At 43.9% G+C, this 25,588-nt stretch overlaps 1 protein-coding gene across 1 annotated transcript in view; it reads right to left on the reverse strand.

Moving 5' to 3' along the window:
• Window positions 1–3,580: 3,580 nt before the first annotated feature.
• The window catches only part of Swap70 (SWAP switching B-cell complex 70kDa subunit), a 74,746-nt gene continuing 52,738 nt past the window's right edge, over window positions 3,581–25,588 (reverse strand). The window contains exons 5-12 of the mRNA XM_013028676.1: window positions 24,357–24,503; window positions 21,971–22,079; window positions 20,353–20,534; window positions 17,048–17,155; window positions 14,760–14,926; window positions 8,230–8,428; window positions 6,525–6,621; window positions 3,581–6,178 (exon numbers count right to left, since the gene is read on the reverse strand). Coding sequence (XP_012884130.1) covers window positions 6,072–6,178; window positions 6,525–6,621; window positions 8,230–8,428; window positions 14,760–14,926; window positions 17,048–17,155; window positions 20,353–20,534; window positions 21,971–22,079; window positions 24,357–24,503 — 1,116 coding nt within the window. The 3' untranslated portion in view covers window positions 3,581–6,071. The remainder of the gene's footprint in view (window positions 6,179–6,524; window positions 6,622–8,229; window positions 8,429–14,759; window positions 14,927–17,047; window positions 17,156–20,352; window positions 20,535–21,970; window positions 22,080–24,356; window positions 24,504–25,588) is intronic.

The following is a 25,588-nucleotide window of genomic DNA, read 5'->3' on the forward strand; positions in this document are numbered from 1 at the left end:
TTTTCTCAGAATCTGCCAGGGCACCAGCAAAATCCCTGCCACCTGGCTGGGCCCAGCTGAAGTGGAAAGCCCCTCTCCCCGTGCCTTTAAAGAAACTGCACCCTGACAAGATGTTGAGGCGTGCCAGGCGGCAGGTGTCTCTAATCTATGAGCTGGAACAGAACCATAACACACCGTGGGCTGTTGAACTCTGAAGCTCAGCTTCGTCACTGGGGCTTGGGGCTCTGGAATGAAGTGTTCCACCTAGACACCTCTTTTGATAGCCTGTGTTCCCTTTGTAAGCGAAGGTCTTGGGCCCAAATTTCCTCCAGCCGAACAAACAGATCCTAGTTTGGCGGCCAGGGCCAGCGATCCTGCCCTCCTGTTGGAGGATCATCCAGGTGATGACAGCAGGTGTGGGCAGCTCGTGGGACAGTTTCCTGGGGCAGCTAGTGCAGGATGCCTGAAAGCCTCACTGACAGTGAGGTTCAGAGAGGCTTTCTTGGCGTCTGGGCCGAAGCAAAGTGTTGACCCAGGGGAGGGGAGGTGGATGAGACAGGAGACAGCAACTTCCGCCCCGGAGGTGGGGGCTGGGCAGAGCCGGAGGTGGCTCTCTAGCTGTCCTCTGCCGGCTCCTCCAGCTCTGCCAGCCTGGAGGCGGAGGAGGTGGACATACGCAAAGAGGAAGGCCCACATTCCTGTGGGTGGACACGCCACTGCACTTGTGTAGTGGAAACGGAAAAGGAGGCTAGCCTGGCTTGGAATTCAGCACCCACCACAAATGTACCCACTGCCCGGGACTAAAGACTCAGCAAACTCGGAAGGGTCAGTGGAAGATGAATGCAAGCCTGGCAAAGGGCACAGCATCCTGTAGGGGCGATGCAAGGCTCTGATGAGCCGATGACAGGAGACAGGCACCCTGAGAAATAAAACGTTGACTGTTGTGATCAAATAAAAGTCACCCCAACAGGAGCCGGGTGGCAAGAGAATTCCAATATGGACCTGGCAATGCCCTTCTCTGCCAAGTGAAAGGCGCAGGCCAGTTCAAGCACTCTAGAAGCTCTCCTGCTTCAGACAGCACTTTCACAGCTCTCAAGAGTGAACGACTACCACCTGTTCCCAGCAGCCCAGCCAACAGCCACGCACGCCAGGCAGGAACCCTCTCACTCCACAGGTTAGTGTTCTGGAAAGAAGTACACGCGCAATCACACAGTCTGTGTTCTCTTGTGTTTGGTTTTTTGCCCAACAGGGTTAATGCAGGACTTATGCATGTGGCATTTCTTGAATGTGTTCTTTATTAGTGTTCTCTATCTGAATGTATGCGACCGCTCTGCTCTTCTCACCTGGGAGTGAGCTGGTTGCTTAATTTGGCAGGGCTGAAGACCTTGCGTAAACTAGGCAGGTGTTTGTATTGCTGAAACATGCCTCCAGACTTTTGTCTGTCATGGAGCCTAACTCTGGGCCTGGGCGCTGTCCCTCAGCTCTTCAGCTCAAGGCTAGCGCTCTACCACTTGAGCCACAGCACCACTCCCGGCTTTTTCTGCATATGTGGTGCTGAGGAATCAAACCCAGGGCCTCATGAATGCTAGGTAAGCGCTCTGCCAGCTTCTCAGCCTGTCTCCAGCCTTTTTTCTGCTGGTTATTTTCCTCCTTGGCACATCCCCCATGTTATACTTCCCACTGAAACTAGGATTACAGGTATATGCATAACACCCACATCTCTGTTGTGCTCTTCTGCCCAGGCTGGCCTTAATTAGAGGCATAACCCACCGGGACCTGGCTTCACTTAAACAGCTGCTATGCATCTTCTTGTTCAAGTCTTTGGAGGGCATAAGCCTCATTTCTCTTGGGCAGAACAGTTACAGAATTAGGTGTCTTTATTAGTTATTTATTGCCAAATAGTCTATTCAAGTTGAGGGTGATTGTTTTTTAAAGAATATTAGGGTGAAAAATGTGTGTGCATGCGTGTGTGCGTGTGTGTGTGGAATGGGGAAGGATAAAAAGGAATATTCCTTAAACTATTCCCAAAACTAATTCTTGGAATACACTGTGAGCATGTGCTCTGCACTGGCAGACATTGTGAGCTGTCTTTTCCCCAGAGTCTGCCTTTCTTCACCTGGCCTTTGCCCCACTGGACAGCTGGGCCTGTGGTTGCGCTACTTTTCAGGTACAATCAGGACATTACCCATTAGAACAAACCCTGGTGCTGTGCAAGACGTGTGGCTGCCTGGGTGGCAAATGTGAACACATCCTCACTAGCATCCATAGCCCACTACTTCACCTCATGGAAGATTCAGGAACAGCGCAGCCTTTTCACTTCTTACCTCAACAACCCATATCACAGAAAGCCTTTAAAACACATCCAAAGCAGTTCCCTTCAAAGGGCCTGAGTTCCCATCTGACCCCCACACCCAGGAGGCCAACGCCTCTGCGCTCTGCTCTCTGCCAGTCCACAGAAACAACCTCACCCTTCCAGGTGTGCCCCATTTGTGCCAGCCAATCACTCCATTTCCTGGAGTGGTCCACTTCCCACAGCCAATAATAAAGAACTGATTGGTTTCTCACGGTTCTGAAGGCTGTGACATTGAAGATATGGTGGGGTTACTGCCCGCAGTCCTCTGTTGCATCCTCATAGGTGGAAGGCCCGGAGGTAAAAACGCAGCAGGCAGAATTCCCTTTTTATAACAAACCCACTCTCGCAATAGCAGACCCAGTCTCACGATAACATCAACCCATACTCCACAGTGTAGGATCTTTGGGGCCCACCTACCCTTATTGGGCCCCACCTCCCAACACTCTTGAACTTGGGCTATTTTCCAGCACATACCCTTTGGGGACACATTGAGACCCCAGAGGACTCCTTACGGGGAAACCTTGACTCTCAGAGTCTGTTGTGTTCTGGAGGGGAGCCTATGTGTCTGCAGGGAGGCACAGGTTATTAACAAACTCTTTCTCTGCCAGGTGTGCTCCATTGACACCAAGAAGACCCAGCAGGTTGTCTTAATCTCACCTTTATTGACAGTTATTGTTGAGAGATTCCAGGACATCTGCAGGACCCATGGCCCCTAGAAGCCAGCAATACCCCTTCCAGGTGTGAAAAACACAAGTGGCTCCAGGCCCAGCCAAAAGCCTCCTGGGGACAAAGTGTCCCAAGGCAATAAAGAACAGTTTTTACAAACACCAACACCAACCTCTCTCCCTACTCTCTCTGAAAGGGAAAGATCAACTTTAACACACACTCAAGCTAAATGCCGCGAGCCTGCTTGTCTACTACAGAGAGTTTAATCTTGGCAACCTCATAAACCAAAACACAAAGCCACACTGCTTACTCTGGTGAAAGAAAAACGGATAGGCATGAAAATAAAATTCAAGAGAGGTTAGAGAATTAGGAGGTAACAGCAACAATGAGGGAGAAACTGCGTTAGTAAGTTCCCGTTGGTGAGCTGACGCATCAGCCACGGTTCCCCACACTTGTGACTCAAGCGCCACACAGGAGCCGCAGCTAAGGTCTTGGGGATCTTAACTCCAAACCCAGTGTTTTCAGGAAGTGGCCCTGGCCAAGGTCTGTATCATTATATGAAAGCACACGCACACACACACAAAACTTTACCCCGCTGTTTTATTAAACCAGACAACCTTAAATGTGCGATGTTCTGGTAATTTTAGTTTTCTTACTGGGTCCATTTTATTTTTAAAAAAATACAAAAACATTGCAATATATCTTAGAAAAATTAGAAAAAATAATAAAGTTGAACACATTACATGGTACAATTTTTAGATACGATTGAAAATTATAAATATTTTGTTCCCTCTTAATACAGCAAATTACAAAAGCACATTTTAAAAAACTTTTTGTGTACAATTCATGGAAACAATCCTATCTTTCATTATTATGGAAAGGCCTGATTATAACAAACATTCAAACACTCCAGAAATTTTCTGTACAGTAATTACAAAAGTAAAAATGGACTGCAGGCATATTGACAGTTCAAACTACTTTCGATATTAGGGAGTTAAGTCTCGCGATACCATTCTACACAGGACTTGTACAGTCCCTGCTGGGCCCACCTCTGCACCCACTGTTTGGGAGTTCGGCCTCCTGACAGTGCAGTGTGCGAAGCCAGGGTGAGATCAGCCATGTGTGCTATGCATGCCATGCATACCTGTGCACAGCCACATGTGACCAGAAAGGAGGAGCCTCCAGGCTGATGGCCTAGGCCTGTCAGAAGTCCATGGTAGCCCTGGGCTAGAGCAGAGACTCCCCAGGTCATTTCTAGCTGTAGTTATGGAAAAGCCAGGTTGGAGAAGGGACATTCTGCAGTGAATCACTGCCTATTTCCCAACATCTCAAAGCAGAAATCTCCCTCCCCCGCCCCCGCCCCAGACACAGGTCGCTGGACTCCCCAGATTTCTCACAGGTCACTGGCTTCCTTTCTTTATGATTTATGAAGAGCACTGAAGTCCCCTGGTATGAGACCCAATCAAACCATACAAAGGTTCCATTATTCTTTGTTGGCCTAATACACCTGCCAGCCACTGCATAAATGATAATACTGGTAGGTGGCTGGGCAGAAACCAACACCCATATTATATGCTGAATTTGGAAGGCACATGTTACAAACTTTAGACAAAAGCTTAAATGTTACAAAGGCAACAAAGATTAAATAAAGTTGCCCTTCCATAAAACAGCTCAAAATTTTAAGACAGTTTCCTGAAGGCAGTTTCATTGGCAATTATTTCCAGTCATAAACAATGAAGAGTCATGGAATTAAGTTCCAGTTCCCTGTTGTGTAAATAAACACACACTGAATCTCTCAAACCATTCTCTCTAGATGTGTCCATCTCTTAGGAATGGCTCCTGTTTTGAGGCTGGCACTATATCTAAATGCTTGTACAGACACAAAGACTTTAACCAGCCAACTGAATCCAGTATTGACCATTATAACTGAGTCAACCTCATCCTTCTCCATAATTTTAATTATCACTGCTGTCCATGGAGCTACTGCTGCTTATAAATTAGAATTAACATTGGAAAGTTGATTTCATAAATACTATTCTCAATCCCCAAACAGATTATATATGAAAATCTTCCTCTTTGCTCCTTTCAAATTAGATGCGTAAGAACTATGATTCCAATTTTCTTTTGTTACCCTTATTTTTATTGGGTATTTCCTCTGTCACCTAGAGAGGAAGGGAAAAGTTAAAAAGCTGCTCACCTAGCAAAACCTAACATCACAGCTGAGCCACTAGAACGGCATTTTAAATCTAACTAGCACATGTACAGTCAGCTGCCCTGCCCATGTGCATACAGTCTGCTTTATAAATTATTCACTCTTCCAGTTAGCTTCTCTCTACCATTGAGCACAATCCTCTCACAGTATGGCATGAAGGTGGTAGCACTTCAACCTGAGAGAGAGAAGGAGAGAAAGAGAGAAAGAGAATAGCCAAGAGAATAAAGGGACAGCATATATGGGCAAGGAGACATTTTCATCTGAGATGAGGGCAAAGGAAGTGGGAATGACTTAGGCCAAAGGGAGGGCAGTTAGGAAAGGAAAAGCTCAGTACAGACTGGACATCTCACTGAGCACTCACCTCTAGAAGGAGACCCGGGAAATGGCAGTGATGCCATGCTTCTCCAGTAGAGCCCCGTAGGTGAAGGCCTTCCATGACACCTGACACTGACTGTCAGGCAGACTCCGTGGAGGAAACATACTGGCAAAGGGAAGCACCGACCCCAGCCTACATCCAGGGAATGAGCCCCCAGACCCCATCTTCCACACCTGCAGATGGTGGGGCTGACCTCAGGTCTGTGCTCTGCCTCCCTCAGGAGTGAATACAAGAGAGTCTGAGCTAACTGGACCTTTCAGAAGCTGAAAGGTTCAAAGACAGTGTGAATCAAGAGCTTGGTGACACTATTTTTCTCTTTTCAGGTAGGCCCTTATTGGCAGGAAGGTAAAAGAGGTCTCCTTAGGACACTGAGTCCGTAAGAGGTAGGGGGAAGTTAGAAGCAGCAAAGCCAGCATCTTTCACCTGCAGCTTACAGCTCTTAGCCACACTGGGTGTCTCTATGACCAGCCCTCTGTGGGGCACAGTCACTCTGTGGTCTTCTTTTCTTTCCAGTTCTTCTCTCTCTCCTCCAGCTCTGCCTGGGTGAAGGCTGCTGGCCCCCAGTTTGTGATCAGGTGAGGGTTCTTGGAACCTAAGAGACAAGCATGTTTAAAATGCAGGAAGCGTGCATCCTTCAGGGAGCACCCCATTTCTCCACAGACAAACTCTAACCTTTCTACCTCATTTCTTCTCTGAGAAATACCCATAAAGCCAGATGCGCTAAAAGGACTATAAGGCATACACAAAGGGCCATTAGCGCCTCTTACCAACAGCGTACAAGCTATGCAAGAGAAATACATCTTACAAAGTGCGAGCTGCATATATTTGAGCTAAAAAATGATTTATTTTATTTTTTTAAAGAGCAACTCAAATACACAAATACAATAGAAAATAAATTCTAAGATACATACATTCTTACTTTTAAAAAAGTCTCTTACCTGGTTCTATCAATCGTATGAGCCCCTCGTGATGGGCCACTTTGTCCTTCCAGCTCTTGGTCAGGTTAGTTGCCATCTCTAGCTTCTTTTTAACTCCCTGGAATGCAAATGGCAGTTTAGTTAAGGACCAAATAACAAGGACTATGCTTGTGGATTATTTCATTAAATGCTCAAAGCAACTATAAGAAGCAGGAACTATGATTACCCTATCCTACAGCAATGGAAACAAAGATTCAGAGGTTAAGTAATCTGCCCAAGGTCACATGGGAAGAAGCAATAGAGCCAGGATTGAAACCTAGGCATCTGACCCCAAAGCCTATTCTTCACCATACTCACAAATGTGTAAGACCCTGTGTACCATGCTTCCACTTCCCCTCCCTCTTTTTTTTTTCTTTTGATAGTCTTCATACATATCCACAGGTGTCTCCAGGCTGGCCTTGCATTTACAATCCTGCCTCAGCTTTTTGCATGCTGGGATTACAGGTGTGTGCCATCATACCCAGCTATTTTGGCTTTTGCTTTTATTTATCTGTTTGTCTGTTTTGGTTACTGGGCTTGAACTAAGGCCTCACACTTGTTAGCACTGATAGGTAAATATGAATTTGAATCAAATGCTTATATCATGACTAGCCATGGCTAAAATGCATTTATTGGATGGTTTTCTCCTCTCCCTCTCCCTCTCATCCCTTTCCTTTTCCCTTTCTCTCTTCTCATTGCCTCTCATCTCCACATCCATCAACCTTCACTGGCCTGCCTATATGGCTACCTTCATTCCCCAGAGCTGCTAGCTTTGTCAGAAGTAGGTGCTGAAGAGACATTAGGAGCCCTCTCTAGCTGGCTCCCAGACACCCCTGGTGGGTTTCAGTGGTACTCCCAGGGGCAGCTTCCCAGGGACTTCTCTGCACACAGCCCCCTCTGGATCAGCACTGTGAAGAGGCAGCAAGGGACCTCCAGCAGGCATGGCCCATCCCTGGCGCGTGGCCTCGGGCCTGGGCTGCTGCCTGCGTCAGCCCTCCCAATGCTCGTTGAGTTGGCTTTTCAGACAGTTCTATTACAGCTGATAGCTAATGGCTTTATAAACTAAATTACCCCTGCTCACATTTCTGTGTGGTCCTGTCCTGTTGGGGTTCTGACAAACATTCCTCATACCCGGAAAAAGCTTCCTCTACAGAGCTTCTTCCCTACTCTATGAGCTTCTCCCTACAGCTTCAAGGTGGCAGAAAGTTTGGGATTTTTAGTTTTGTTCCTTTTTTCTCTTTTTTGGTCACAGGGCTTGAACTCAGAGCTTGGACACTGTCCTTGAGGTCTTTTGCTTAAGGCTACCACTCTACCACTTTGAGCCACAGCACCACTTCTGGTTTTCTGGTAGTTAACTGGCAGTAAGAGTCTCAAGGACTTTCCTGCCTAGGTTGGCTTGAACTGCAATCTTTGGATCTGTCTCCTGAATAGCTAGGATTATGGGCATTAGCCACTGGCACCCAGCCTCTGTTTTGCTTTTGCAGTGTAGGAGATGGAAACCAAGGCCCACAGACACTTGGCAAACACTCTGCCAATGAGCTCTATCTCCAGCCCTCCTAAAGAATTCCTCAGGAGTAACACACAGGGATGTGCAGGGATGAGCCCAGCTACCTCATACTGCTCCAGCTACCTCATACTGCTCCAGCTACCTCATACTGCTCCAGCTACCTCATACTGCTCCAGCTACCTCATACTGCTCCAGCGCTTGTTTCCGCTCTTGCTCAAGCTGTGCCAGCTGCACCATGGCCTCCTGCAGGGCCAGCTCCTTCTCCACGCGTTGGTGCTCCAGCTCCTGCTTCTCAGCCTCCGTCATCTGTATGGCCTGCTGCTGCTCCAAGTGCCACTTCTCCAGTTCTGCCCTTTTGGAGGACTCTTCCTCCAGCAACCTGCAATGCAGAGGAGACTCAGGTTGCATCCTGCCCAGGGACTACACCTGACCTGAGAGAGGCATTGTAGAGAAAAGGATTTTCTTTTTTTGTGTGTGTGTCAGTTGTAGGACTTGAACTCTGGGCCTGGGTGCTGTCCTTGAACTCTTCAGCTCAAAGCAAGTGCTCTACCACATGAGCCATAGCACCAGTTTTCTGGTGGTTAATAAAAGTCTCACAGGTTTTCCTGCCTGGACTGGCTCTGAACCACAATCCTAAGATCTCAGCCTCCTGAGTAGCTAGGATTATAGGCAGGAGTCACAGGTGCCCAGCAGGATTTTCTTTTCTTTTTTTTTTAAAATTGTTGTTATAAAGGTGATGTACAGAGGGGCTACAGTTACATAAGTCATGTAAAGAGTACATTTCTTTTTCAACAATGTCATCCCTTCCCTCCTCTCTTCCAGTGAGAAGAGGATTCTTATGGCATCTAATGCACCTCTCATTCTACACAGAGGAAAGTAAAGCCAGAGAAATGCGTAGAGGTGCCAATGCTGGCACGCAGCCCACAGAGCCTGCTCCAAGCTTTCTCAGTCTTACCTTTCCCAGAGAAAAGGAACATTTATTGCATTGCTGCATGTGAGGCAGGAAGTGAGCTGAGAGTGTGCACTTTCCACTATTCCTCACAGGAACTAGTGAACAACTATGGTTGAAGATGAAGAAAGCGAGGCACAAAGGTAAGTGGCCTGTGTGAAGCCACCACCTGCCAGGGATTGGGGCCAAGTTTCCAAATTGGCCTGGTTGCTCCATTAAAGCATTTCTTCATCTGATAAAGACCTGTTATCAAGAAAAAGCTGATAATGAAAGTAATAAAGCTGAAGAATGGCAAGGAGAACAATAGGTACAGTTTACTGAACAGTGACTACCTGCCAGACACTTTACCCTCATTATTCCTAATCGCCCACAATCCTGCAAGGGATTATCCCTGCCTTGCAGATGAAGCAATGGAAAGCAACAGAATAGGTCATAATGATTTCAACCCAAGTGTGTGTGACTCCCAAAAGTGATTTTCATAACAGGTCACTGATTAGAGATTACCCAGCTGCGTAAGCATTTAAATAAATAAACCAACACACAGATCTAACCTGCACTCCAAGTGCAGATGGGATCCGATGGGTCAGATGGCAATCCTGGTCAGGACACAGGTATAGTAATAAGTCCCATGGCAGATAAGCACTACTACATGCAGCATCTGCTCTCCTACAACAGCAAGGAAATAGAGAAACAGACCGTGCTGCCCTTTTCCACTCAATACCCTTCCAAGATTGTTCCTGGACGTCCGCTGGAGTGCGATATCCACAGCTGAGCATAGCACCAAGCAGGTGGTCCAAATGCAAACTCCACTCAATGTACATTTATTATTATGCCTTCTGCATGTTCCTCTAAAGTGTAACATGAAAGAGATGGGAGGGTTTCTAGTTTTTCATTCTAGTAGTGAAGTAGAGAGGAGGTATGGATGGACATTTGTGAGGGAATTAGGCTGCTCCTTTCAGGCAACTAGAAAATCTGCACAGCAGGAGTTCTGATGAGAGGCAATGCTCATGTCCCACTACCAACACCACAGAGACCACACACACCTGCTCCCATCCTTGGCAGCAAGAGCTGAGCATGGCCAAGCAGATGTCCCTCTTGGAACTCTGACTCCGCAGCAAGTAACACAATCAGGCAATGAATTACCTTGCGTGTGGCATCAGTACTCAACGTGTGTAATCTCCCCTGAGCTCTTCCATAGCCTGGGCTGACTGCAGTTTGACTTCTCACCCTCCCTTAGTTCTTGCCAGTGTTTCAAAGACTAGCCACCTGCCTTCCCAAGGAATTGGTAAACCACCTAAGAGCTTCCAATAGTTTATTCTATTGTTTCATCTAAACCAAATCAGTTTCTGTGGTTTGCAAACAAACCTCTGACTAAAAACTTTAGCACCTCTCTCCCCTTCTGTGTATGGGCTTCCTCATTTATAGAAGCGATGAGCTGAGTACAGGTGCATCTGTATCACTCAAGACACGGAGGTGGCATGAGGCCAGCCTGGGGAACAAAATGAGATCCCACCTAAAGAAAAAAACCCCAAAAACCAAACAAGGGCTAGAAACCATATCTACCATCAGAGGCTTGCTGATCTCTTCAACATTCTAATGCGCATAAGGAACTCCAAGGCCAACCACACAGCAAGTGCTAAGTGAACAGCAACTCACATTACTGCTGTGGGACTATGACTTCATTTGGACATGTCACGTCCATTAAGGCTGCCTAGGAGAATAGGTGGTTTTGGCAACCACATCACAGGGAAGTGAAACCCTGATTCCTTTTATATGAATTGCTATTCAGCCAAGTCTCCTGACTCCTGTACTTGTTCTGATATTTTAAATAATCTTAGTCTGAAACTATCCTTCCAGCCTGTCAGCATCTTTCTGACATTCTCTACAAGCTCTACTCTGCCCATCTGCAAACAAGATAAAGGAACTGAAAGCAGCCCTCTGTGAGAATGACCACGCCTACATTGTCTCAGTCCGTCCTCACTACCCTACAAAGCTGGCAATTTCCTTTATTTTGTAGGTAAGGAACTAAAGGCTAAAATAGGGAACTACTTTTCCAAAGTTACACAGCCAGAATATATTACGACTAGAAAGCAAAGTACCCACTCATCATTGTGAAGCCCAGTCTCTAACTGCCTTTAAAGACACGAAACATATTAGAGCAAATAAAAGAGACACTGTAGTGCTATGGGTGTCAACAGGGAGAACTTGAATCTATTCATTCATGCAAAAAATATTCCTTGAGCATTGTGTGCTAGGCACTATACCAGCTGCTAGTAATGCAGGCATGCCTAAAGAAGGCTCCTAGGCCTTTCAGATCCTAAACTTCAGTGGGAAAAAATTATAATGAGATACACTGTAGTTCAGCTTCCAGAAATTTCCACAACTTGAATTTTCCAAATGCTAAAACTTTCCCATTCAGAAGAGGCTAGATAATCTTAAAGATTGTAAATTTTGAAACAATGAACTTAAATTTTAATTTAAAAATGTAAGATCCAGGTAGCTCAAGCCAAAGTTCTTTTTTTTGGGTGGGGGTCCGGTCATGGGGCCTGAACTCTGGGTCTGGGCACTGTCCCTCAGCTCTTCAGCTTAAGGCTAACACTCTACCACTTGAGCCACAGTGCCATTTCCGGCTTTTTTTTGTCTGCTTATGTGGTACTGAGGAATCGAACCCAGGGCCTCATGCATGCAAGGCAAGCACTCACTGAGCCACCTTCCCAGGCCCAAGCCAAAGTTCTTGTATGCACATAATTTTCTTTTTTTTTCTTTTTTGGGTCTAGTCATGGGGCCTGAACTCTGGGCCTGGGCACTGTCCCTCAGCTCTTCAGCTCAAGGCTAGCGCTCTACCTCTTGAGCTACAGCACCACTTCCAGCTTTTTTCTTTTTGCTTATGTGGTGCTGAGGAATTGAACCCAGGGCCTCAGGCATGCAAGGCAAGCGCTCTACCACTGAGCCACCTTCCCAGCCCCATGCACATAATTTTCTACAAAAGCTCTTCTACAGAAACTTGCAACACTGAGAAGGGAACTAAGATACCACATCTTCTATTCCAAGTACAACGCACTACTGCCTTAGGAAAGGACACAAGAGAATTACCTACAAAGCCTTTGCTGGACACATCTATACTCCTAGCTTCTTAGAAAACTTAAATCTGAGAATAGGGGTTCAAAGCCAGCCTCAGCAGACAAAACCACAAGACTCTTATCTCCAATTTCATACACACACAAAAAAAGCCAGAACTGGAGGTGTGGACTAAGTAGTATATAGTACCAACTGTGAGCAAAAAAAGCAAATCAAGAGCTCAAAGCCCTGAGTTCAAGCTCAAAGTACACACACACACACACACACACACACACACACACACACACACACACGTGCGCAAGCACATGCATGCATGCATGCGCACAAAGCCCTTGACTCCCAACACTTGGGATGTTGAGGCAAGAGGACCATGAGTTCAGGGGTAGCCTGGCTATATAGCAAGACCCTGTCTCAAAAAAAAAAAAATTTTTTTTTTAAATTTACAAAGCCCTAACATGCACTCAGGGTCTAAGATTATGTTTCCTCCATGGACCCAACTCCATGACAACTTCCTTCATTCACTCTAGTCCCAGCTGTATCATAATCAATGTCTCTCAAAGCTTTCGTAATAGGGCAGGGAATGGCTCAAATGGTAGAGTGCTTGCTAACAAGTGCAAGGCCCTGAATTCAAACCCCAGGAGCACCAAAAGCAAAAACAAGTATAAGATAGACTATTTCTCTCACTTGTGAATTCTGTACACAGGAACTATCTATAAACTCCCAACACAAAACAAATTATCAAGTGGCTCAAAATGTATCTAGTATCACTTAGAAAGCCACTCTTTGGAGTGGATCTTTTGCTAATGTCACTGCTGGGGACACTGGAAGTAGTTCCAAATATCTGGGTGACACTATAGTATAGAGAATACATGCCCAAGGGACTTAATGAATGTCAAGAAAAATGATAAGCATTAGCTTCCCAATTTAGAAGGGTTTTTTTCCCTCAATATAATTTAAAATTTCAAAGTCAAATCAAGGGCTGTGAAGGTGCTCAGTGGTAGAGCGCTTGCCTTGCATGCATGAGGCCCTAGGATCGATTCCTCAGCACCACATAAGCAGAAAAAGCCGGAAGTAGTGCTGTGGCTCAAGTGGTAGAGCATTTACCTTGAGCTGAAGAGCTGAGGGACAGAGCCCATGCCCAGAGTTCAGAGTTCACGACCAACAAAAAACAACAACAACAACAAAATCAATTTATTTTTAAAGTCATGTAACAAAGTGTCCAACTATATGAGACTCCTTTTTCCTCTATTATTTCCTAAATTAAACAAACATCTTCAGCTGCTCTACCTATGGAATAGTAGCCACAAGAAGCCTAGGAGTAGCTATCTAGAATTAAAACAAGATATCATAAAGACTACAAATGGAGCCAGGTGTCGGTGGCTCACATCTGTAATCCTAGCTACTCAGGAGGTTGAGATCTGAAGATTATAGTTCAAAGCCAGCCTGGGCAGGAAAGTCCATGAGACTCTTATCTCCAATTTACCACCAAAAATAAAAAGCCAAAAGTGGTTCAAGTGGTAGAGCACTACCCTTCAGCCAAAGAGCTCAAGGACACCTGCACCCAAAAAAAGAAGAAGAATGCAAATGGGCAGTAGGAGGTTGGAAACTGACAGAGAGTAGCTCGAATCTTCTTCCTGGAGTCCTAATTTTATTTTATCCTCCTGCTGCTATGAAGAAGCAGAAGTGAGAATTCTTGTCTGAAAACATGATTACCATCAATTGTAGACCTGATTTTAGAAGCTCTGGGGAAAAAGAACATCTAATTTCAAAAACTCTTAAAACTGGGCTGGGAAGGTGGCTCAGTGGTAGAGTGCTTGCCTTGCATGCATGAGGCCCTGGGTTCCTCAGCACCACATAAGCAGAAAAAGCTGGAAGTAGTGCTGTGTCTCAAGTGGTAGAGCACCAGCCTTGCGCTGAAGAGCTGAGGGACAGCGCCCAGGCCCAGAGTTCAGGCACCATGACTGGCAAAAAAAAAAAACCTCTTAAAACTGGAAGTGGGAATGTACCTTAGTGGTAGAGTGCTTGCTTAGCATCCATAAAGCCCTGGGTTCAATTCCTCAGTACCACATACACAGAAAAAGCTATAAGTGGCACTGTGGCTCAAATGGTAGAGTGCTAGCCTTGAGACAAAGAAACTCAGAGACAGTACCTAGGCCCTGAGTTCAAGCCCCAGGACAGGCAAAAAAAAAAAAAAAAATCAAAACACTCTTAAAACTAAGATTTAAGGAATAATTATTGAGTGAATGGTGCCAATCCTGAATGGCCAAATAGAAACTGTTTATTTCTTCCTTATTCCCCCAAATGGCTGTCGTTCTGGCCAGAGTTAGCCTTCTCTGGTCTGGAATATGTTGAAGAAGCCACACTCTTACCAGAGCTGATCTAGGTCCATTCTAAAATATGAATAAAGGTATTCCATCAAACATAACCATCAAACTCCTCTAAAATAGCTACAAGGTCATTTTTAGCTACACAAGCAATGGTTTCCCATGTGCCCCAGGATGAGAATAAATAGCTCAGCTGACCAAGTCTGCAGGGTCTCTCAATTCAGCCAACCTGTGAGCTCAGTCCCCACCAGGGCTGAGATTCTCCCAGAGTGAGTGGCTGAGACCTCTGCCACTCTTTGTCTTCCCATGACCCTAGGAGCCCTGGGCAAAGTGCACAAAGGCAAATTCTACAAACTTACCTGGCCTGAAGCTTCCGCACCATCTCTTCATCTTGCCGGGCCTGCCTCTCATTCTCAAGAGCCTCCTGAAGTTTTAGATACATGTCTTCTAGCTCCCGTACTCGCTGCAAATACTGTTCCAATTCCGAGGACTTCTGGGCAACCTGTTCTTCCATCTGCTGTCTGATCTGAATGTATAAAAGGACCATGGTCATGTTTAGATGCAAGTTCACTTCTCCCTCGGGGCAAGGTTCCCACTCTACCTGTATCTTGAGCGATGCCCATAGCCATAGCTCATCAGGGTGATAGGACCCTGTGTTCCCAACCTTTGAACTAAAGATCAGAAAATGATCACTGATGCCCAATACCAGCTATGAAAGAATCCAATTAAATAAACTACAACCCAATTCTGGGATCTTCTTTGGTATACTTTCCATCCTTTCTACGCAACATTTTGATGTCAAGAAAAAAAATATTTTCCCATATAATTTCCTGTCTTATAGCCACACCCTCTACCAAATCTACTCTGAAATTAATGAATGAACCTTTGCCCAGACAGAGAAGCCCATGTGATAGGATTCTGGGGAAGAAGTACCTGGCTTATCGAAGACTCTTCAAGCTCCTCCAGGCTCCCTTCTCCCCACGCAGGGAGCCACAGCCTTGGGGAAACTCCACAGTTTAGTCAGTGTTTTAACAAGAGTACAAGGGTGCAGTGTGTGTGTATGTGTGTGTGTGTGTACCCACGTGCGCGTGCGCGTGCGCGTGCACACACATACACATGTGCACATACAAATCAAGAATATGGTTCTTCTTTGCTGTTTAATCCTAGCCAGATGCCAGTGGCTCAAACTTGTAATCCTAACTATTCAGGAGGCTGAGATCTCAGCATCTCAACTGGAAGCCAGTCCAGGCAGACAACTCCTAGAGAGCCTTATCTCCAATCAACCAGCCTAAAACCAGAAGTGGAAATGTAGCTCAAAGTAGTACTGTCAGCCTTGAGCATTAAATCTAAGCAGGAGTATGACTCCCCTTGATTTCAAACACACACACACGAAGTTTTGATCCTTGATTTAAAAATGAAAAGATGAAGGTATTCTAAATATAATATCATATACATTAATGCAAATCTCTGCAGTTTACAACATTTTCTCACTAGCAATATCTCCCTTTGCCCTCATTAAGAGTCAGGAGAGAGGTAGAACGCTTGCCTTGAACTGAAGAGCACAAGGTCAGCGCCCAAGCCAAGTTCAAGCCCCATGACCGACATTTAAAAAAAAAAGAGTCAGGAGAGATAACAGGATAACCCTAACACTTACAAAGACAAAATTTGTTCTCAGTGAGAAAAAAAAACAAAACCAGCAGAAGGGAGGAAGGCTGTGAGTGCAGCACTGCCCACACAGCACCCCTGCCTTCCTCCCAGAACACAAACAGCTCTCTGAACACTAAGCAACCATGCAGCTAAAATAAATGTCAGGAGCACATTTAGGAAGTGTGCTCAGCACTCTCCACATAGCATTGTACTGTGGGAGAAAACCTGTAATCTAATTAACCAGCTAGCTATATACAGCAGCTGGACTTGGAGCCTCTGGGATAAAGCAGAGCTGCCAGGAAAGCTAACCAGAATCCAAATTTCTAATGATTTCAGACCCCCCACTTTGTTCACTACAGATGAGAAGTGTCATGGAACCTGTGCATACTTTCTCACAGCTATTTGTTTTCCAAACTACAATCTTTTAAGAAAGGGATATTACTAATAACTATCCCAGGATGACAGGGGCTATACCAGGCAACTCTGGACATACAGCCATACTAACCAAGCATTTATCCCACCATTTCACAAACTTTGGCTTAGAGGTCTTAAAAACCTCTCTTTCACAGAAGGTGCTTAAGACAGGGAAAATGAAGGAGCACATAACTCTCCTAGCACCCTGTAAGTCAGCAGCAAAGCCAGTGATAAGGCAGCTAAGACTGGGTTGGGTAGATCACACCTATAATAACAGTTACTTGGGAGGCAGAGATTGAGAACTTGGTCTGAGGCCAGCACTAAACAAAAATTTGAGATCCCATCGTAAAATAACTAAAGCAAAAATGACCAGAGGTATGTGGCTCAAGTGGTACACAGCATTTGTTTACTTGTTTAGCAGTATACTGCTAAGGCCCTGAGTTCAAACTCAATACCACCAAAAATATTTTTGAAAGACCTCACTCCAGCCTCCTAGGCCTCCTCCCTCCCTTTAATGTGCCCCTACCCAATGAGGTTGGCTCTGAGAGGCTCACATGGCAGCTTTTCCCAGCCAGGTGGTCCTTACCAGTTTTTCACGCTCTAGCTCCGTGCTGAACCTGGTCTGTAGTTCCACTTGAGTCTGCAGACGTTTTTTTTCCTCCTCTGCAGCTCGAGATGCTGCTTCCTCCAGTTTCTACCAATCAAAAACCCATCCCCAGAAAAAAGGATTGAAGTACATTAGACGAACACAGAGTCTTACTTAGGCACATAAGAGCCAAACATTGTCAACATTCAATAAAAATAAAGGAAAAACTGTTAGACCCATTAGGATTCCATCCCAACAATTTTCCCAGTCAACATAAAAACAAATTAGGTAAATAGAAGTCTTTTGGTAAGCCCCAACAACTTTTTGCAAAGAAAGTTTTAGGATAGGCTGGGAATGTAGTTTAGTGGTAGAGTGCTTTCCCAGTATGCATGAAACCCTGGGTTCGATTCCTCAGTACCACACAAACAGAAAAAGCCAGAAGTGATCCTATGGCTCAACTGGTAGAGTGCTAGCCTTGAACAAAAGAAGCTCAGGGGCAATGCCCATGCTCTGGTTTCAAGCCCCAGGATTGGCAAAAAAAAAAAGAAAAGAAAAGAAAGTTTTAGGACAAACACTGACTTATATTCACTTTCACCATATTTATGTGGTTTGACATCCATTTCTTGAGCTCTGTCTGTATAGTTTCTATTATCCTACAAATTATTCCTTAAAACTTATACCAGAGCTCCAGCCAAAGGGGTGGCAAAAGAAGCCCTTCAGATACTCTCCTCAGTGGAACAAGTATAACTGGTAGCAATTAAAAAAGAAAAAACATTTAAAGTCTCTGGAAATTATTATAAGGACATAGAGCAAAAGAAAGCATTTATCTACAAAAACCTGCTAGGAGCTGGGGTTGTAGCTCAATGATAGAGTGTGCCTAGCATATAAAGGTCTTAGATTCAATCTCCAGCACCCCTCAAAACACAACAACAACAAAGAAAATCTACTAAATCTTAGAACACTGACAGTCTACAGCATGTAAGGTGTAACATACTCCCTTGTGTTTCCCTATATAGTGAGAAGGAAGTTCCAGTCCCAGAAAATGAAAGCCACAGGCCAGGGCTACACTAACTCCCCAGGGGGGGCTCCGGTATTTCTCACCCTCCTCAGCAACTTCTGCAGAAACTCTTCCAGGCAAGAGGGTGAGAGGCCCGGGGCTCTCCTCCACCTGCTCCCACTCTCGGGGCGGGCCAGCTGAGAAGACAAGGCCTGATCACCCTCATTCAGACTCACTTGTGGGGCAGAAACTGTACCACAGAGAAGAAAGCAGTAAGGACTGAAGACTGCCTCTTCTACCTAGTGACAGGCCCAAAACAAAGGAAAATTCCTCCAAAAGAAGTACTTAGTAGACTAGGCCCTGGTGGCTCACACCTATAATCAACCCTAGCTACTCAGGAGGCTGAGATCTGAGGATTGTGGTTTTGCCCAGGCAAAAAAGTCACTGTGAGACTCTTATCTCCAATTAATCACTCAAAAACCAGAAGTGGCTCTGTGGCTCAAATGGTAAAGTGCTAGCCTTGAGCACAAAGAGGCTCAAGGACCAGAGCCCAGGCCCTGAGTTCAAGCCACGCAACCAACAACAACAACAACAAAAAGCACATAGCTTCAGAACACAGCAGACATTTTACTCAGGCTCTGCTGTTTACCACTCAAAGAAGTGATTTTATTTGAAAATGTAAAAAAGCACAAGCTACCTTGTACTCATACACTGTTTTTCAGAATGGGAACTTCTGTTAAAGAAAAAGACAAAACAAGGGAGGTTTTGGTGGCAAGTAACTAAGAGGCAGCTGATAGCTCTTAAGAGTAACAAACCAAACTCCAGACCAGCCACCAGTGTGACAGAACCAGGAGAAGAGACAGTAAAGCAGAGCCCTCGTGTGGTAGAAACACGGCTCAGACTGGCCTAGATTAAACATGGACAATTTAGGCTTCAGAATACTAAGAAAAAGCAATCAGTCAAGAGCACCAACAAAGGTAGACAGCTTAATCAAAAAGAGAAGAGAAAGACATCTAACCAGCTCTGCTAAATGAGGGTCATCCAGGGTAACTAAACCCAAAGCTGTGCTTCTGAGGAGCACAGTCTGAGGCTTTCCAAATCTTGGAAAGAGTCCAGCCATGTCACTACACAAATAAATGAGCCAACAACAGCCCTGGGGGACGGTGTCAGAATTAGTACCTAGAGTTGTTATGTTACCTTAACCACCCAGTTTTCAATTTAAAAAAAAATCATGACATATAACACTCTCTCTCTCTCACTCTTCAGAAAAAAACAGGCAAAAGAAACTGCCTTTGAAGCAGCACAAATGGTACATTTACCAGAAAACTTCAAAGCAGTCATATCAAATAAGTTCAAAGAACTAAAAGGAAGCCATGCTAAAAGTATTGAAGAGTGTTATTTCATCATATAGAGAATGTTAAGAAAGAGATAAATTATAAAAGAAATCATATGGAGATTCTGAAGTTCAGTAACTGAAATGAAAATTTCACTCAAAGGACTCCATAATATATTTAAGCTGCAAGATTCCATTGAAGAGATGAACAGAAATTATGCAATCAAAAGAAAGAAAAAAATAAAAAATAAACAGAGCCTCAGAAATGTGGGACATCTTTATGTGCCCCCAACATCTACATAATTGAAGCAGAAGGAAAAGAGAGGAAATGGGGAGAGGGATATTTGAAAAACAAGTATCTGAAAGTGTATCATATCCAATATGATGGACATTATTCCACACATCTAAGAATTCGATGAATTCTAAATAGAATAGAAACAAAGAACTCTAAGAAGGATATAAAACAACAATGTTTGTCCCAGATGCCCCAAAACAGCATTGACATTCTCAGGAAGATGAAATTTCTCATCTTTCTCCTGACAAAATGCAAATGTGCTCACTATTTTTATAAATATGTTCTCATAGTCAATAAGATGTTTTTGCTGTCCTGAGACTGACTTACTTTCAAGACTGGGAAAGTAAGGGGCGCGGGGGGAGGATGGGAAGGAATGGGAAGAGGAAACAAAGGAGGAGGCTACAATGCTTGATAAGAAATGTACTCATTATCTTGCCCATGTAATTGTAACCCCTCTGCACAGAATTTTCACAATAAAAATAAAAAAGACTGGGAAAGCAGAGTACCTAAGAGTGGCCTAGCTAGTATTCTTGAGAATACAGGTCACCAAACCTCCCCCTGAAGTTGCACTAGCCTCACTAGCAGGTTCTGCACTAGCAGGCAGAACCAAAGCTCCCAAGGCAGCTGACAGCTCTACAGTGAAATGGCGGGTGCACCTGCACCCACATGCCCAAACCCACCTTTCTCACAGTCTCTAGCTCCTGCTGCTTGTTTTCGTTGGCAGCCTGGAGTTCCTTCATCTGCCGTTCCAACTCCTCCTGCTCAGCCAGCAGCTTCTTACGAAGTTCTTTCCGGCGCTGGCGGGCCTCTTTGTGTGGTGGAGGGCTGCCCAGCTTCAGCAGATGGATAGTAGAATGGATGGCTGCAAAATGTGGAAGAATAGGAAACACATTTTATTCTTTAGATGTCTGTTACACAGATGCACAGTGGGACGATAGTCAGAAACCCAGTGTGGATTCTGATTTTGCCATTGAGTACATCTGTGCTAACAGAGACACCTGATTCGGGTACAGTGGATGCACAAGTTTTAAGAACTTCTGACAACACTTTCAATACCCTTCTTCCCAAAAAGCTAAGTAAAAATAAGACACAGTAAGGGCAAAGCCAAAGTTGCTACTATCTTACATACAGCCTGCTGTAATGTATCTGCCCTTAATCTATACCTTATAAAATGACTTCCCTGTACACTTCCTTTCTGAAAGTGTAACAGGTCATAATAGCTGCCGATTAGTGAAAATATGCATTAATACATACATAAAGTAAGTCAAGAGTCTATTGGGGCATGCTGTACTGAGGTTTGAATTCAGGACCTCATAGTTGCTAGGCTGTCACTCTACCACTGAGCCATGTTTTCAGCCCCACACATGTAAAATCTATAAGCATACCCTTTAGCATTATCTCATATTATTTTGTACCAATAATACATCTTGAACTCAGAGCTTTGTAATTCTTACTGGCTTGCTTACTCATAGCTGGTGTACTACCACTTGAGCCAGACCTTCAGTCTGGCATTTTTGCTGGCTAATTGGAAATGAAGCCTTGTGGACTCTTTTACCCATGCTAGCTTCAAAACTGCAATACTACTGGACTCCAGTGGCTCATGGCTGTAATCCTAACTACACAAGAAGCTAAGATCTGAGGATTGGGATTTAAAAACAGCCTGGGCAGAAAAGCTTGTGAGACTCTTATCTCTAATTAATCACAAAAAAGCTGAGGATGTCACTGTGGTTCAAGTGGTAGAACATTAGCTTTGAGCAAAAAAGTCTCAGGGACAGTTCCTAGACCTTGTTTCAAGGCCCAGGATTTACAACAAAAAGAAAAAGAAGAAAAAAATCCTGCCATCCTCTGACCTCAGCTTCCTGAGTAGCTAGGATTACGGATATAAACCACCAGCTTTGCTATATTTTTGAGATAGGGCCTCATTTTTTGCCTAGAGCAGGCCTGGACTTCAATCCTCCTATTTATGCCTCCCACAAAGCTAGACGACAGAAGCACAAAGCTAGATGACAAAAGCACACCTCTGCATCTAGCTTTTTGCTGATTGAGTTTAGAGTCTCAAAAACTTTTGCCCAGGCTAGCCCCAAATTGTGATCTTCCTAATCTCTACCTCTTAAATATCTAGGATTTCAGGGGCTCTATCTAGGCCATAACATCATGTAATCTTTTTTTTTTCAGATACACTGTCACATTTAGAAACAACAAACAAGATAAAAATGCTTTAGCATCTTTCATGAGGCTTAAAAATACAAAGTCAAAGCTCTCACATTTTGTCACAACAAATAATAAAAGCAGACTTACCTTGAATCCACTCTTGTTTCTTCTTCTTATCTGAAGCACTAATTTCGAAGGTCTTATCAAGACATTTTATTAGAAAAAGGCATTTCTTCCCATCTTTGTCAGGCAGAGGCTAAATCAGAAAAGCACAGTTAGTTCTTTAATTTTTTTTTCTTTTTCTTTTTGTGTTTTTAAGACAGGATCTCATTATGTAGACCAGGATGACCCTGAAATTCTAATCCTTCTGCCTCAGCCTCTCCACATACTTGATTACAGATATGTGTCAGCAGGCCTGGCACTGAACTTCAATATTTCTTATTTACACCCATCTGACTGAGATTCGGCAGCAATTAGTTTATGATATAAAATTACTTGTTTATTACTGTAATATGCTATAATATATATACTATATATTATATACTATATGTATTACTATATATATACTATATATACTATACTATACTAATATACTATAATATATTGCTATAATATACTATAATATAAATTACTGGTTTATTACTAATACTCTTGCCTAGGTGATATAACTTATGGTCACAACAACCCCTAATCGGTATACCACATCTGTTCTGGGAAAACAACCAACACCTGACAGGATGCAGGATGCTTTGGTTTGGACTTTGCTGAGTGCAGCAACTCCAACCTGTGCTTTTCCACTGCAGGAATCTCCAAAGACAAATTCCTTATCACAAGAGGTGGTGACACACAAAGCTTCTGACCCAGGGCGATTTCTACCTCTGCCTGCTTTGGCTTCTCCTTGTGCCTGGGATATGTTTTTGCCAACCCTATGGTTCCTGTCCTATATCCTTATGAATCAAATGGCATGGCTAGAGGTAAATTGTGAGTCTTTGTTTAATGTGAGCAGACTCCTTCAAAGGCATTACAAACTCCAAAGAATTAATATACCTATGCCACTTCTTCTTCAAGATGCACTATAGTTTATGAGTGAGAGCTCAGGTCTTTCAAATATTATTTAACAAATATAGAGGTAGTTAACACACAAATCAAAAATTCAGCCTGAGAATAGAGCTCAGCAGTCTAGCATGCACAAGCCTCTGAGTTCTTTAACAAATACAGACATAGAGGTAGCTAACACACAAATGAAAAACTGAGCCTGAGAACAGAACTCAGCAGCCTAGCATGCACAAGGCCCTGAATTCTATCTCTAGCACAACAAGAAACAAACAAAAAAATCTTTTGCAGGGGCTGGAAAGGTGGCTCAGTGGTAGAGCGCTAGCCTTGAGCTGAAGAGCTGAGGGACAGCGCCTAGGCCCAGAGTTCAGGCCCCATGACCAGACCCCCCCAAAAAAATCTTTTGCAAAAGCTCAAAATTTTATGTTCTTGGGGCTGGGAAGATGGCTCAGTAGTAGAGCGCTTGCCCTGCATGCCTGAGGCCCTGGGTTCGATTCCTCAGCACCACATAAGCAAAATGAAAAAAGCCAGAAGTGGCGCTGTGGCTCAAGTGGTAGAGCACTAGCCTTGAGCTGAAGAGCTGAGGGACAGCGCCCAGGCCCAGAGTTCAGGCCCCACGACCGGACCCCAAAAAAAAAATTAAAATTATGTTCTTAAGGGCTTCACTTCTTTATAAAATACTAAGTTACTGAAAACATTCAAATATGAGGCCAAATCTTTTTTATTTAATATACTCAAAATTCCCCAGAATTTATGCCAGGCATGGTGGATCAACATGCCTATAATCCTAGTATACAGGTGGATGAGGGAGGAAACTGCAAGCTCAAGACCAGCCTGCAACATAGTGACTCAAAACAAAATAAGTTGGGCCCAGTGGCTCATACCTATAATCCTAGCTACTAAGGAGACTGAGATCTGAGAATCATGGTTCAAAGCCAGTCCAGGAAGAATATTTTATGAGACTCATCTCCAACTAAACACTGTAAAAGCTAGAAGTGGAGCTGAGGCTCAAGTGGAAGAGAGCAAAATTAAAAACTCAGGGATAATGCCTATTCTCTGAGTTCAAGCTCCAGAACCAGCGCACATGTGCATGCAAGCAGGCATGCACGTGCACACGCACACGCACAAGCACACGCACACACACAGACACAATCTCCAGATCTTTTGGTATGTCTATGATTTGTACTATCTTACTGACATTTTTTTAATTTTATTTTTTATTGCTCTACTTTGTTCCATAAATGACCCCACAAATATACAGTGAATTAAGATACTTTGTTGACCAGTATAATATAGGAAATTGAACTTGTCAGTTATTTTTAATTTTTGGTTCAGAAGCAAGGGCATGCCTGCCTTATTTTGGAAATGTAAATTTAGGATTTATTTGAAGGCAAGCTCTAGAATGGGGAGAGACGAGAAAGTCCCTCAACAGCAGGGGGCAGCACCGAGTAAGGATGCAAAGACAGAGTAACAGACCAACCTCTACGCAGCAGTTTTCATCCAGCAAAACATCTCCTTTCTTATCCTTCAGATCCTCACTTACATAGTAAGAAATTATGTTGGGTTTTAGTACAAACCAACGTTCTGTCCAGTTTTTCCGTCGATGGCCTTTTTTCATCATGTAACCCTAGAAAAGATTAAATCATTTGCTTATGCTTTCATTTATAAGAACTGAGATTTATTTCTTCCTTTATAGTCTTATCTTCTTCATTATCTGATATATGGTCCTGAATACATGATGCCAATGGCTCTAGTCCTTTGTGGACCCTTCAAGAACCTATGAAAGTCAGGGCATTATACCCCAAATCACATAAGCATATAGAGATAAGTGTTTGTATATAATCTCAGACATTTCAAAGATAACTCTACCCAAAGTGATATATAAAAAGGGGGGCTGGATGCAGTGCCCTCAAGTGGTGGAGTACTTGTCTAGTAAGCACAAAGCCCTTAATTTAAGGGAGACAGAGAGAGAATGACATACAGATAGCAAGACATTGATTTTAATAACAGAATTTTCTTAAATTCTTCATCTTTTGAGCTATTTACTGAAATATTTACTGGCAAGATGAAATATCTTTGATTCAACTCAAAACAATAAATGGAACTTAGGCATGGTGATGCACTCCTGTAATCCCAGCACTTGGGCAATTGAGACTGAGGCAGGAGGATCTAGATCTGGTTCAAGGACAGTCTCAGCTATATAGCAAGACTGGTCTCATAAATGAATGAGGTAGAACTTTTGGTTCACACCTCTACTCATAGCTACTCATAGATCTAAGGAATGCAATTCAAAATCAGCCCAAGCAGGAAAGTCTGCGAGACTTTTATCTCATTTTACCACCAAAAAAGCCAGAAGTGAAACTGTGGCTCAAGTGATACAGTGCCAGCCTTGAGCACAAAAGTTCAGGAACAGTATCTAGGCTCTGAGCTCAAGTCTAAGGTTTGATATCAAAATAAAAACTTTTTTAAAAAAAATGAGTGAGTGAACAATATTAATTTGGCTGAAATTCCATTCGATTATTATACCAGTCCTAATCATATAAGGTGTTCAGGTTCTTAATCCTTGGAGTTTGAGATAAAACTATCTTTTTTTTTTTTGTCGGTGTGTTGTGAGGCCTGAACTCTGGGCCTGGGCACGTCCCTCAGTTCTTCAGCTCAAGGCTAGCACTCTACCACTTGAGCCACAGCACCACTTCCAGCTTTTTCTGCTTA

This window comes from Dipodomys ordii, unplaced genomic scaffold, assembly GCF_000151885.1.
Source record: "Dipodomys ordii isolate 6190 unplaced genomic scaffold, Dord_2.0 Scaffold113, whole genome shotgun sequence".
NCBI classification, from domain to species: Eukaryota; Metazoa; Chordata; class Mammalia; order Rodentia; family Heteromyidae; genus Dipodomys; species Dipodomys ordii.